General features: G+C 29.5%; 1 protein-coding gene across 1 annotated transcript; it reads right to left on the reverse strand.

Annotated features, from left to right (window-relative positions):
* Positions 1-1,509: 1,509 nt before the first annotated feature.
* LOC119603316 lies at positions 1,510-14,266 on the reverse strand. Its single transcript, XM_037955320.1, has 3 exons — positions 14,174-14,266; positions 2,144-2,319; positions 1,510-2,083 (listed from the first exon to the last, which is right to left on the reverse strand). Exons 1-3 carry the CDS (start codon positions 14,264-14,266, stop codon positions 1,510-1,512), a joined length of 843 nt encoding a protein of 280 aa, XP_037811248.1.
* Positions 14,267-16,267: the final 2,001 nt, after the last annotated feature.

Consider the following 16,267-nt stretch of genomic DNA (forward strand, 5'->3'; position numbering starts at 1 on the left):
ATTATTAATTAAATTAATTAAAAGTTAATTCTTTAACAACAAAACATTTAAAAGCTAAAATAAAGCTAAAACAAGATTTTTTTTCTGTAAAAAATATTTTTAATTATTCTTTATTATTTTTTAGAACAATATTTGTTTTAAGTAATCAATACATAAATATATTAGTAAAATAAATAAATAAATAAATTATTACAAACTAAATAAATTCATAAATTATATAATTTTTTCTTATATTTTTCATATTTTTTATTTGATTTTTTTTATACATTTGTTTAATTAAATAAGTAAATAAATAGAGGATAAATTTTTGGTAAAACAAAATAAACAATTGAAAAATATTATAGAATGTTTAAGAACCTTAACCTTTGAAAGAAATAATTAATATTTTAAAATAAATAACGAACAATAAAGTTCAGAGTAGAAAAAATAGTTTTATTTTGAAATAATTTGCTTAACAATGGAATAGTTTCGTATACTATTGTATTTAATTAATGGAAAGTGTGTGTTATGGTATAAATTGACCCAAGAAAGTAATCCGAATAATTTTCTTATTTGAGAGCTAATACTTCCCTTTTTGCTTAAGTGTTGAAAAGCTGAAGAAGATTTCTTTAAAGAGTAGTACCGAATATCATGATTATTGTAGACATTTTTTGTAATAGGAGTATAAAACTAAGAGGTTTTGGTTTTTTTATATTGATTTGATCAGATTAGAAAAATTTTATCGGATTTTATTTTTTCAAATGTAAAAGAAATTAAATTATTTATTATACATGTTCTGAAACTTTGTAAGTCAAAGCTCTCATATTTACGAAGAGAAGATTGAAATCGTTATAAACAATTGTATTACCGAATGCATTTTACACCCGATTGCCTATGGTTGCTCCTTGTATATTATCTCTTTTCTTTGCCTCATCTAAGCATACATTGTGCCTATTCTGATTTCACTGAGAAAGTAAATTTCAAATCTGAACCGTTCATTGTAAACATTTAGTTTTCGAGTAAAAATTTAAAGCTAAAACTTTTTCTCTTGGACCCTATAAAACGGAAAGATTTGAACTCAAATTGAAAATAATTTCAAATTAAAACAGTTCATAAATGTAAGACTTTAGGATTTAACTTTCTTTCTTTCTTTTCTCAATCCTTCTTAAAAGGCATTCGATCACGAAAGAGTCTTATTTACACCAATAAAGTTTGAAAAGCGATTAGTTCGCTACTTAAAAATCAATCACGAGAGTTTTATTAGTTCTGTAGTTAAAAGAAAATTAGCATTTTAAACATAAATACATGATCAACAAAAAAAAAAAAATAACAACAATAACAAAGAAAAAATAACAATAAATAAATAAATTATTAAAAACAATAAATAAACCCAAAGACCTTATATTAAAGACTCTAAAAAATATATAAAAAGTACACAAATATTATATTAATAAAATAAAGAGATAAAATTAAAAAAGAAAGAAAAGAAAAATGTTACTTTATATCTACACCATAACATTTAAATTAGTTTTATGATTCATCCGGTTTCTGACCATTAAACGCCATATCATGAGCCTCTTCGGCTAATATTTTTGCCGGCACCTCGGCCATGCCCTCAATAAAACCATCTAAGGCACGAGCCCAACCACTGCTGGAATAGCTATCATGATGCGGCACCTCTACAACGTGTTTTTTCTGTGACAACAGCTTTTTCAAGGCAATTATCACCGACAGTAGTAAAGCTATTTTGGAAACAATTAATGCCTTACCGGCCAACAGGAAGAGACCCTTAAGTAGTATGGCACCCACTAGACCTGCCTTGCCGGCCATTAGTAATAAAATCGGAGCCAAATTTTTCATTTTACCACGACCCTCTTCCAAGGCCTCCACCGGACTAATGGAAACACCAAAATTTAAATTACCTTTTGGCTCGGTATTCACAACAAAATCAGCATTATCACTAAATTTATAGCGTAACGTGCGTGATCTAATAAATTTCCACAGTTTATTAGCCACTATTAGACCCAAGGTTTCATCATCTGAATCTATGGAACGGGCCAATAATATATCGTCATCCGGGTCATTGGGTATGTCATCAATATCGCTAAAATTTGAATAAGCATTTAAAATATTAACACATTTTCTTTTCTAAATCACAACTTACCGGTTTTGTGTTACTGTTACTTTCTTATTCACTTCTATAGATGACTTTTTAAATATTCGATTCATATATACAATTAATTTCAACATCATACATGAGTGATTATCTCTTTGACTACATTTTATATTCAACTTTCTTAGAAAGCCCTCCTCCAATTGATTGCGATTAATGGCGGGAATCTGTAGGAGAAAATAAATATAGGTTACATATTATAAATATTTTTTACTCATCATATTGTGTAAGTATTTTCTTTTAAATCATTAGTCTTCTAAAAGCTAAATAAAAAACATTTTTGTAAATCAATACCTTAATGTATACAAGCATGTTTTAACCCTGGACCATGTCATTTACCTTTTTTATTCGACTTGATAATATTTTAAAAATGAATGTAAAAGATTAATATTCTTGGAAAAAAATAAATATAATATTTGTAATGATAGATAGACAATAGAAAAATTTCTTAACTAAGAATATTAAATGGCTCTTCATATTGAGTAAGTAGCAAAAAATTCGCAAAATTCTGTGGAAAACAATAATATTGTAAATGTAGATCTGTTTAACATGACAAACATTTATTATTGAAGTACTGAACTGGGTATATACTTTATCGTAATTAGAGATTTTTATATGAAGAATCATAATCTTAAAGAAATCTAGAGTTAAAACTTACTTTTATTTTTTAATTACTTTTCTTCATTAATAAAAACTACATATCTGCCCTTTGAAGATTAATGTGCAAATTTTGAAAATGTTAAATGATTCCGATGTTATCTCCATTTTTTTTGACGGTGGTTGTAAAAGTTATGTCATTATATTCCATCCCTCAAAAAAACTGGAAAATGTAAGGAACAACTTTCAGGAATTGAGTTTCTGAACATTAGACAAAAATCCCTTTTTGTCTAATGGGGGTATATTGATTTTATCATTCCGTTTGTAACACGTCGAAATATTGGTCATAGACCCACAAAAGTATATAAGTATATTCTGGGTCCTTATTATTTCTAAGACGATCTAGCCATGTCCGTCTGTCTGTTGAAAACACGATAAAGACCAAAATTTATGAGGATCGGTCCATAACTGACCCTACACCCATATAAGATACCCTTCAGAAAATGACTTTAACGCTCATTACTGGCTTAAAATAAATTCCTTACGAGCTAAAAGCTCTCTACCAAATTTTGTGAGGATCAATATAAAATTGGCGCTATCTCCCATATGCAGCAACACTGCCAATATGTCTCCTTCAGAAAATTACTTTAAATCTCATTACTGGCTTTAAACAAAGGGTTAATTCATAAGTTCTTATACTTACCCCCTTATTCACAAACAAAATTTTTATTTTATAAACAGTTTATAAATTAGATTTTGTGTGGAAATTTTGTTTTATAAACCTTTTATAAAATAAAAATGTTGCTTGTGAATAAGGGGGTTAATATATAATTTTTTGTTTTATTTCTCTTATTCCTCTAATTATATAGAGCATTATTCAAATAGATAGTATTTTTTCGAATTTTTGAACTTTGGTGTTAAATTGTTCCCAGGTGCCTTAAGGGGTTAATCTACCATTTTTTTTTCACTATATTTTAAATATCGGACTATAAACGATAAATTCCAGTCATTTTTGGTAAATATGGCCGACAAATAAATATTATTTCGATATGGTACACTAAGAATTCCCTAATATTGCAAAATTTTACCTTTGAACTCCACAGTTTATGGGTTAAGAATGTCCGATTTTAATAAAACTTGGGATATATATTTTATATTATCTGGACAATAATAGTCTGAAAATACTTTATTTAAAATGTACATTAGTAAAGAATTAATACGTATTCTCTAAAATATTACCAAAAAATTCGATTTTCCCGAAATCCGCCGAGTTCAAATCGCAGGTGCAGCTAAACTGTAAGAAATATTGATCTAATTTTTTTACCGTTTAATAGCCTTATCTATTGTCTATAAATGTACATGAGATCTCCTAAAAATGTTGTAATTTGTTTAACAAAGTTTCAAAAAAACTGAAATTGGAGATTTGAAACGGCCGTTGAATAAATCATACCTTTTTGACCATAGCTGAGAACAGGTTTGCGTTATCTCATAAGGACAAAAACTAATATTCGAGTAATTATAGATATAAGTATTTTAAAGAACAAAATGTTTTTTTAGAATATATCCCAACAAAATTATATTTTTGTCACATTTCGAATTCATGTGCTGTGAGACACGTTAATGGCCTGGGGAATTCGCAATAACTTTTAAAGATTTCAAGCAATTTTTGTGTTTTATATCTTTCCGAAATGCTTACTCTGTGCATATTACGATTCCTTTACAATAAAGTTCAAAATTTATTACTAAATGGCCAAATTTGAGCAAAAAATTAAAAATATCGATATTTTCCCCTTGTAAATGCACTTGGAAACTTCAGAGCCGTTACGGCATCTGTTAACGTTATCCTATCAGCCTAATTTTGTGTATGTCATAGTTTTACAACCCAGAGAACAATTCTAGAGGGGGGACGGCCTGTCAGATAAAATGTTTTTCGTTCATACAAGCTTGAATCACTCTAATATAAAACCACCTTCAGAGTATGGTGATGAAAATCGACATACAAAGTTTTATGGGAATATAATTCCTCATTCCGAAATTAATTAGGATTTATCTATAACTGACCATATCCCCTATATTAGGTAGGTATCCTTCAGGAAAGGGTTTTACTTATTTGAAATACGAATAATCCTTCTTCAAAAATACGAAAATTCGATATAAACAAGTAGAGTCCGACCGAACTCAAAATTTCGTTCGGTACCGAACACCGAACCCGAACTTCGGTAAATTTTAAAGTTCGGCCGAACCCGAACTTTTTTCGGTTTTCAAAGTTCGGTGAACACGAACTTTTTTTAAATGAAAAATAATACTTTTTTATTTTTGGTTTTTAAACGATTTATTGACAATGATATAATTATCTGTAAGAGCTCGCTGAGAAAAAACATGGTTGTGATAATCATGTTCTAAGAGCAACATATTATGATTGTAGTCTAAACATATTATCGTTATTTTAAAATATCATATGATTAAATACCGTCAAAATATTTCATCATGATATTTTTGTATTTATCAAAATATTGTTATACATGATATTATGATCCAATGTGATCAAAATTTCGTTTTAAATATGTATCGAAGTCAAAATGAATTTTATCGAATCAGTAAAATAAGTTTTTAAAAAAATAAAATATATATATACAATACTTAACACAATTCGCAAATTTCAATTTGCCAATTTATATGAAATTTTGGTTCATAAAAAAATGTAAGTATAATTTCATAAAAATACTAGCATTTTTAAGCCTGTTATGAACGTTAGTAATTTTCTAAAGCGAACATTATATGGAGGCCATGTCCAAATGTAAACCGATTTTGTCCATTTTGAATACCAATCAAACTGCAACAATAGTTTAGATCCTACCGTTCTTTCAAGAGACTGACAGACTGACTGACTGACTGACAGACATGTCTAGATCGTTTGAGAATAAGAACCTAGAAAATTTCGATGTTACAAATGAAATCAAAGATTTATAATCGAAACTAGATAATTCAAATTAAATGTTTTACTTTTCTTAGCTTTTTAATCAGTTTCTGGTTAACAGTTTTTCAAATCAGCCGAAAAAACGAACGGTTAAAAAGGCGTTTTGTACCTATGTATATCCGAAATTTATTGTACTGCCAGGAAGTATGATAACTCCTGTAAACAGATTTTTAGCATTTTTAAAACTTTTTGATTATATAAAAATATAATAAAAAAACATTTTATAAAAAGTTCCGGTCAATGAACCTCACTTTTTACCGAACTCCGAACCCGTACCCGGGTCGGGCACTATAAACAAGTACAGCGATGAAATTCAAAACAAATGGTTTTATCAAATGTCAGGACTATCTAACCTTACCGTCCATATACATATGTATGTATATAGATATGTTCATGTGTTAAAAATTGGACAAAATTATTTCGTTTTTAAAAATGAATATTTTGTTAATATGAAAGATTTCGGTCCATAATTGACGTAAATCCTATTCCAAATATCACCCTGATGTTTATAGGGGAGCATTTATTTTACGGCATACGGTTTGATGGTGGGTATATAAGATTCGGCATAGACGAATATAACACTCTTACTTTTTTAATATAGATTCTATTATAATCTTAAAATACTAGACGAATTTTTTAAACAATAGGATTTATTAAATCCAAATTTTAGATGTAGAGTTGTACAGCAGTTGGCCCACAATTATTTGTGAATTTGATTTTTAAATTATAACTTTTCCATAAAAATATTAACAATTTGTTGCAAAAATTATAATTTGCATTAAATCTCATGTGTGCAATAAAAATTATGTATAATTTTTTATTTTTACACATTTAAAAAAGTATTTGCCATCTGTTGGTGCATGGCAAAATAAAACAAATTTTTTATAGTCATTGAGAATGTGCCTAATAATAATTTCAATTGAATAAAATTACTAGCAGTATATTTCATAATTCTTCATATTATTAATAAAATATAAGAAAAAACAAATAAATTAAATTCCTCAAAATCCCACAATTTAGGGAAAACAAGTAGGAAAGTATAGTCGGGCATGGCCGACCATATAATACCCTACACCATGAATATATTTTAAAAATTTTTATTTTTCAAAAGAAACTTTTATGTTGAATTTTACCTTAATTCCAAAGTATTTAAGCAATTTATTGATAAAAAACTAATTTTCTAAATGAGGCTTTATATAGGAGTATAGGCAAAACATGGGCCGATCCTCATTAAATTTGGGAACAGGATGTATTTTTAAATAATAGTTAATTATGTTGAGTTTCATTGCGATACAAATGGTTACAAGTCAATTTTAGACGTTTAAGACATTTTTTGAAGGGGGGTTTGTATGGGGGCTAGGGTCAAATAAGGGCCGATCATTACGAAAATCTGCAGTGTCATTTATACTTATATAAAACGTATTTGTGCCAATTTTTAGAGAGATAATAGCATATTTGACGTAATTAGGGCATAAAAAGCCCAAATCGGGAGGTACGGTTGTATGGGGGCTATGTGAAATAATGGACCGATTTCAACCATTTTCAATAGGCTTCGTCCTTGTGCCCAAATTTCATCAAATTATCTTGAAAATTGCGGCCTGTACCTTGCGCACAAGGTTTACATGGACAGCCAGCCAGCCAGCCAGCCAGCCGGACAGACGGACGGACGGACATGTCTTAATCGACTCGATTCTGAGTCGATCGGTATACTTAAAGGTGGGTGTAGGACCAATATTTTTGTGTGTTACAAACATCAGCACAAACGTGTAATACCCTCCCCACTATAGTGTGTAGGGTATAAATATTCTCGTTAATACTGAACAAACCCTATCAACTAGCCTAATGTGTGTTTATAAATTTGAAATTGAATTAAAAGCGAGCTTAAAGACAGTACGAACCTTGGTACAAATTTCATCCAAATCGATTTTTTAAGTTGCGTCACACTTGACATGAAATGGCCCATATATAGTATATTGCGTGTTTTCACAATATTTTACAACAAAACTCATATAGAACATACGACTATGTAATCAATTGAAAATTCCTATCTTGATTTCAAAACAATCTATGAGGACTTTTAAATCTAGGCTGTTGAATAATAATTAACAGTTAATGAATATTTATTACCAAAAATGTCAAATAATACTATGTCACAATGCACGTGTATCCTGTGTAAGACAAACCACGAATATGTTGATATAGTTTAAGAATAGAATAAAAAAATCATTCTAGGAAATTTAATTGCGCATAATTATCCTTGTTGATCTCTTGTTGGTCATCGTAATGATGATATGGCGCAGTAAGCAAACGTGAGATATCACAATTTAGAGCATTTAAATAATTACCCAGTAAAATATTTTCAAATTTTGGTAATAAGTAAATATGGGTAATGTAGTTATTTCATATATTACTTGGTAATGAGTGGTGGTTATCAATAACATTAATTCACTTTTTTGAATAGAATTTGTACCCAATTGTCTAAAGCGTATGTTTAATAAGGAGTTAGTTAGTGGTTTTAACTAGGGTTCTATAAATCGACTTTCGAATAATCGAACAATCGACTTTTTGTCGAAAAGTCGAAGTCGACTATTTTGTTCCAAAAAAGTCGATAACTCGACTATCGTCTATGAAAAAACTCGAAAAGTCGACTTTGTAAATAAAAGTCGGAAAGTCAAAAAAGTGGAAAAGAAGTCAAAAACTTTAAAATAGTCGGAAAAACTCGAAAAAAGTCAAAAAACAGTCGAAAAAATAGCCGAAAGAAGTCGAAAATAGTAAAAAAATCGAAAAGTCGGAAAAAAAGTATAAAAGTCAACTTTTAATTAAATGAAAAAAGTCGAAAAATCTACTTTTCAAAAATACGAAAAGTCTAAAAGTCGACTTTTAATTAAATGAAAAAAGTCGAAAAATCTACTTTTCATAAAATGCAAAAAGCGAAAAGTCGACTTTTAACTAAATGTAAAAAGTCGAAAATTCGACTTTTCGTTTCAACTATAGAACCCTAGTATTAACCCTAGTCGATATTAGAAGCTTTTTGAAAAAATATTGATTTTTGCATTTGTGTAAAATCCATTTCAATTAACTTTTTATATATACCTACAAAAATAGCCACAACTACGATTTATACCAGCATAAATGATACTGCAAAATTTCGTAATGAGCGGCCCTTATTTAACCCTAGCCCCTTGCAAATTCCCTTATTAACGCCTGTATTTCAATAAAATTCGGTATAATTAACTTTAATGTCAACAAAATTTTTTTAGAATCGGTTTATCAGAAAATCAGTTTTTCATCAATTTGTAACCAGTTATTTTTTGGTCATCGTAAAACAGAAAATAAGTACTTACCTAAAAATTAAGTGTTTTCTTACTTTTTGCTTCAATTATTACCGGGTAATTAAAGATTTATCTGGGACCTTTGTCATTTTATTTTGTGCTATTAAACATTAAAGATAGCGTGGTATCCTTCTTTCAAAGTAAATGTTTACCTGGTAGTCTTTATAGTTAACATTTGCAAATTATCGTACATATCAGAAATGGGGGAATTTGAGCAGGCAGCGGTATAATTCCCATACTATTGGAAACTTATGTTATTGTTTAGTGATAAATTAAGGTCTCGATGACAGCAACGACATTTCTAACTTCGTTTTTAGAAATATTTGAACCAATGTTGATCAAAAATAAACATTTAACCGTTACCTTTTAAACATGAATTGTACACATTTTAAATACAATCACACATATGTGCATAAGGGTGCCCCGTGGACCACTTTTCTCTCAAACGATGCCTATTATGTTCTAAGTACGAGTAATATTTTTTGGAAAAGAGCCTCAGTTCCCTACCAGCTGAAAATTATGGAATTTTTGATACCCATAATGAACTGAGGCCTCTTTCAAAAAATATTTTTTTATTTCTCTCGTGTCCAATGCATTAATATACCTGTAGGTATTCCTACATAAGATTCTTCAAAAGGGAATTCCTCTAGACACCCTTATGTACATATATTGTGTGTTTAGAAGCAGAAAGTATTTTAACTAAAAAGTTGAAGGTCAATCTCTATAGATACAATAGAAATTGTATTATACTTTGTTTTGTTTCATATTTTTAATGTATCTTTTTATGCAAATATTTAACAATAGATTAATTTGTAATATGATATCAATTTGTTGAAACTGAAGATCTTACAATACAACAAAATCGCAAATCGCAGACATTTTTCATACACAAACTAAGTGGTCATTAACTTTTATACCTGAACATATGAACGTATTTTATATTCATTGATTCTAAGAAAGACATTTATTTAGTTACATACATATGTACATATCGCTTATTTACTATAAGACTGGCATTATAAAAAATCGGGGTTTTCATCTGAGTACTAGAAAATGTGTCTGTATCATATTAAAGTCTATTTTCAAAAAATTATATTATTTTTGGTATGTAGCTTCTTTTTACCTATTGGTCCTAGCAAAAATTGTCCAAAGGAGTTTAGATAGCTATTTCATCATTATTTCCAAAAAAATATTTATTCAAAAAACTACCTTTTTTCTCAGAACAAAGCTTATACAATTTCCTATAAGGGCTTTATAGTCCCATAATGGGATGCTAGTGACCGCCTCTAAGTCCGGCAGTTCTTCACCGATAAAGCTGAAAATTTTTGTCTGCCCTATTTCCAATAGTACTAAACTTAATGAAAATTTCGTACAAATATATTTTTTGAGTTGGGTCACTTGACACGAAACTGCCCATATGTATATGCTTTTAATAACTTAGTAATCTTTAAATAATGTCACTTGACGGTCAAACATCATTGGTTTTCTTTCAAGAACAGAATTTTACTTGTCTGTGCAGTTTTATTTGACATTTTTGAATGTTATATTTATTATTGAAATTTTATAGGTTCTGTGTCTATACTTATAAAAGAAAATACTTTTGAAAAGGTTATTTTATGTACATACATAGGTAACTAAAATTTTATTTATTTACATATTTGTCTATTCTCTATATAGTATGTATGTATGTTAGGGTGGCCCAAAAATGGAAGTTGTTGATGTTCCCACCGAAAATGGAAATTTAGTTCATTTTAAGATACCGTTTCTCAAAATTTTTGTCCAGACGTCAATATTTGGTGAGCTGGATAAAAGGATAAAAATGTCCTTTTTTAAGGTTTTTTTGACATTTATGACAATCCAAATTTTTTTTCCTTCATACAAACGGGGTCACCCTAATGTACATACATATATATGCCGAAGGGTATTATCTTCAGCTACCAAGTGTTACACGTCTGTTCAGGATTTTCTAAAATAATAAAAGGATGTGTCTTTACTTTTACAGTTCTAGTAAAAGTAGACTTTAACATTCCAAAAAAATCGTGACACTCTAAACTTTTAAAAAGTTTTCTAGAAGATCTGATGAAAAGTTGTACATAACTTTAAATAGTTTCGATTGTGCTTCTTAGACGGAAACTTGGAGGTTACACTGCATTTTGATTCTAAAACAAACATTTTCGAATTTGATGAAACCCAGCAAAAATAAAACGAAGTACTTCCAAAGGAATAACATTTATCACCAATTCAAAAGTAGCACTAAGGGATTTTTTACCTTCTGAGGAAGTGATATTTAAAGACTTCCGAAGAAGCGAAAATAATTCTATTTTTTCAATGTTAAAGATATATTTGTTGTTCTTACATTTTTATAAGCTTTTGTATTTAATGTTTCTATTACCCTAGTTAATGTTAATATTATTTAATTCAAATTAGTTATATTCTATAATACTACAATTTCACTTCCGAATAACTTCCAAAAAAGAGCAATAAAATTATTTCTTGAGAATGACTTCCGATGTAGTGAATTTGAAATTAAATAAAAAGGACATTCCTCCCATGACAAGCCTGTGTTAAAATCATTACTTCTTCAGGTCTTTTTCAGTACTTCCATGGAGTAATTTCTACTTCTTTTTCGCTTCTTTGGAAGTTCTTCCATGAAAAGGTAAACCAAGACTGAAAAAATAAAACCCTTATAACTTCTGCATTTTTGAAGATAATTCAACAAAATTTGGTATATGATCTTTTGTAGCACCAAAGACGAAGACTGTTGAAAATTTTTGAAATCGGTCTATTTTTACACCCCGCCGCCATACAAACGGAACCGAAAATATCACTTTTTAGCTCATAATTCTGTTAATTATAATACTATCCCTCCAAAATCAGCAGATCTAAAATGTTTATAAGCCTAAACCTTTATGCCGATTTTCATAACGATTGGACCTCATTTGACCCTAGTTCCATTCAAAGTTTAATTTCAGAAAAACACTTAAACGTCCGTAACTCACCTCTAATCACTATTATTATGATAAAATTTGGCACAAATAAGTTTTATATGAATTAAAATCACACCCTAGAAGTTTATGAGGATCGGTCCATATTTGACCCTAGTTGCCATATAACTCCAGTTTTTTATTTTTATCTATAAATTGCTTAAACATTTATATAGGTCGGCCATGTCCGACTGCACTTTCCTACTCCTTTTGATTTGTTGAAGTGTGTGTATGACGATGTGTCACGTACGATATTTAATTATGTTCATTATAAAATTATATTAATTTCTTTTTTTATTTAAAAATTATGGATTACTAATGAAAAATATGTCCCATAGTGTAAGAAATTAAAACAAAAAAGATACACCTACAGAATTCGCAGATTTTCGTAAATATTTACATGTACTTTAAAAACACTTCCGTTTTTTTTGTCACGTATGATATCGCCATATTTTAATCCATATTTTGGAAAACAAGATTCCGAATGGGATGATTCCTTTTGCATTCCATTTAAAGAATACTATATTTCTTTAAATGGAACAGAATGACAAAATTGTTTTTCAAGTACTCCTAATTTTACAAAATCTATGCGAATGTCACATACAATCGTATGGAATTGCCCATATATGAATTTATTTAATTTTTTAATAATAATGCAGTACATTTAGTATTTAGGTGAGATTGTATTAGTTCAAGTTGTGAAATTAAAATATTTGTGCAAAATACCATATAATATTTGTTCCCTGTAGCTTCTGAAGTATAAAATTATTATATTCATTGGTGTATAAATTGCACATTTGAAAGGCAAAAGACTCAGAATGCAAATTAAAATACTCCTTTACCTCAACATATTAGTTTATTGCTCTTTTAATTAATTTCCTTAGATAAATACATCTTAAACATTTGATTACATTTCAAACTTTCCTTTCTAAAAATATTTCAATAAATTTGTTTAAACTTTAACACACAACATACTGTTGCAAGTTTATTTACAATGTTCACAACGCAACACAGCAAAATGGAATCATAAAATTGTACTTAACACCCCCTTAAGAAATATGTATGTGCATTTGTTTGCTTAAAGACAAAGGGAACAAAAAATATTGAGCAAATGTTAGAGAAAATTACACAGTTTTAGAACATCACATAAAGAAAAACAAGTAAGAAAGTATAGTCGGGCGTGGCCGACCATATGATACCCTACACCAGTTATGAATATTAAATGTGATTTATTTTTCATAATATCGCATTTATCTTCAATATTCCCTGGTTCCGATACATTTAAGCAATTTATGGATGAAAAACTAATTTTCTGAAAGAGGCTTTATATGGGGGCTAGGGGCAAATATGGACCAAGCCCGATAAAATTTTGTGAATATATTTATATTTACATAATATTTTATTGTGCTGAATTTCATCGCGATATTTGTGTTTATAAGTTAATTTGGGACATTCAAGTAATTTTCTGAAGGGGACTTTGTATGGGAGCTAGGGTCAAATGGGGCCCGATCTTTATGAAATTTGGCAGGGTTATCAAGACTTCTATAAAACTTAGTTATGCCGTATTTTATCGATATATCTGTATATTTAACATAATTATGAGCTCAGAAGCCCTTTTCGGGGGGTTCTGTTCTATGGGGGCTAGGTGAAATAATGGACCGATTTCAACCATTTTCAATAGGCTTCGTCCTTGGGTCAAATAAAAAGTGCGTGCCAAATTTCATCCAATTATCTTTAAAATTGTGACCTGTAGCTTGCGCACAAGGTTTACATGGACAGCCAGCCAGCCAGCCAGCCAGACGGACGGACGGACGGACGGACATAGCTTAATCGACTCAGAAAACGATTCTAAGCCGATTGGTATACTTTAAGGTGGGTCTAGGACGAATATTTTTATATGTTACAAACATCAGCACAAATCCAATATACCCTCCCCACTAAAGTGGTGTAGGGTATAAAAATCGTCTCAAGGACGTGATAAATATCCTTGAACAGAAATATAAACAACAGTAACACATAAAATCATTAACAGAATAAACAAACAAACAAACAAAACCTCTGCAAGAGTTTAACGATTATAATTTTTTTATTACAACGAGAACAACAAAAAGAAAGAAAGTAAATTAATTACCGTATTTTCGTTAGAACTGATGGCAGGAGTAGCGCGCACTGCAAGGGCAATTGTAGACACAAAAGCACACAGAAATACCAGTGTTGTCTTCATCTTGCCTCTATATTTTAAATTTCTTGGATATAATTTGAACTTAAGCTTAGTTTTTGGTAATTTAATTAAATAATTCTGTTTTCACTTTTGTTCGTTTTTGGTTAATTGTATAATTTTAACTTTTTTTTAATTCTAAGTTCTTTTTATATAAAGGTTTTATTCTCTGTTATTGCACTTTATTTTTGGAATTTAAAATATATTTTGGATTTTAATACAATTAACACTGTTCGTTTACAATTTATTATCCTTGCATTCCCAGAGCACTGTTAGAATTTTCAAATGCACTGACTTATACACTAACTAAATACTTAGTAAGCATAAAGTTTTAATCCTTTTTGTTGGGATTAAGTTTTTTGTTGTTGTTGTTGTTTTTTTGGTAACGTTTTATTTTAAATAGGTTGTTCTCTACTACAACCTTTAATATTAACTTCAACTGCCACTACTACTGCTTCGTCTACTTCTACTACTACGACGACGACAACTAAGTGGATTGAATGCGTCGAAAATGTGATGACATCGTCGTGATATATGAAAACCTAATGCAATTTTTCGAGAGTGTGATTAAGATTTTATATGAACCCCAACCAACCGCTGCAGCAGCAATAGCAACAATTGCAAATGTTTAATAAACTTCAACTTTTCGCTTTGTCTTTACTATTTAGTGGCTGTTGTTCCAGTTGCTCCTAGCTGGAAAAGCAAAAGCAAAAGAAAAAAAAAATACAAGGAATTTCCATTAACAAACACTTTTAGCCAGCATTGTCTTGTTTATGATACATGGCTTTTTTTAGTTAGTTTTCCACAAGATTTTTTTCTATATTGTTTTTGGATTGCAATATCTAACTCGTTTTGTGTACCATCACAATCTATTTGCAACAAGACTTTTTTTTTCAATGATACATAAACCAAACCAAAAAAAAAAAAAAAAACACACATTTCATTGATTGTCTTATAAAATTTCCCAAAACAAAATACAACACATAGTGTCATGGATTTTATAGTGACTTAGTATTTACACATGCAAAGGGGGGATTTCATATACAAATACTATACCAAGCAGCTTTCATAAGTCATCTTAAAAGACGTCGATATATTTATTTTGACATTTCGTTTGTAAAACATCGAAATATGGACGCAGACCCATAACTGTTTTTTTTTTTGGGTTTAAGGTGATGAAATGATCCCTGATTTCAGCCGTTAACTGTGAAAAATCTTGTCAATAATAAAAACAAACCAAAAACATATGAAGTATGGTTCTAAGCGTTCTTAGAACGTTTTTAATGTTGCAATTTTAAATTCTTAGTTATCTAATTTATATGCTGTCAAAATTTGGTTTAGATCCGTCTAGTTTAGTTTTGGATCCACAAAATATGTATCTGGGTTCCTCAGAAAACTGATTTCAACAGACACACGGACATAGCTTAATTAACTCCGCTTTATATAATGATCCAGAATATATATGTATACATATATATTTTATTAGGTGAGAAAATTATCCAAAATTTTTCGATACCCGTCTTTTCGCATTCGTATTTCACAGTCATCAATTTAGAATCCACCAAAATGACATGTTCTAAGATTTGAATTAGTCAAAAAATAAGGAGAATTTTTGTCTTCAATATGTAAACCAGGTTCGTTTCAAGTTTACCTTAAGTTTTAACTTCACTTTAAGGATTTTGAAGATTCCATATGTTGGGTGATTTCTTTGGTTCTACAGAGTAATAAAGCGCTATAATACTATTGGTGTTGATTTTACATCAGATCCCTCCTACGTTGACCAACTGACTTTTATTTTCGGAAGTTGTGCCTTGAATGGAAACAATGCTCAATACTACGGTTAGGAAATTGGTAAAATTGTACTTTTTTGGTACAATTCAATCCTCAAAGGTACAATGGTACACCAACGAGCCATTTTGTACAATTTTTAATTTATTTTCTTATTGAAATAATAATCTGAAATTGTACTTCTGACACAATGTTAAAAAGTCGGTAGTCCTTCGATAA

The sequence above is a fragment of the Lucilia sericata genome, unplaced genomic scaffold, assembly GCF_015586225.1.
Source record: "Lucilia sericata isolate MDLA Ls3-8-SP2 unplaced genomic scaffold, ASM1558622v1 Contig000292F_arrow, whole genome shotgun sequence".
NCBI classification, from domain to species: Eukaryota; Metazoa; Arthropoda; class Insecta; order Diptera; family Calliphoridae; genus Lucilia; species Lucilia sericata.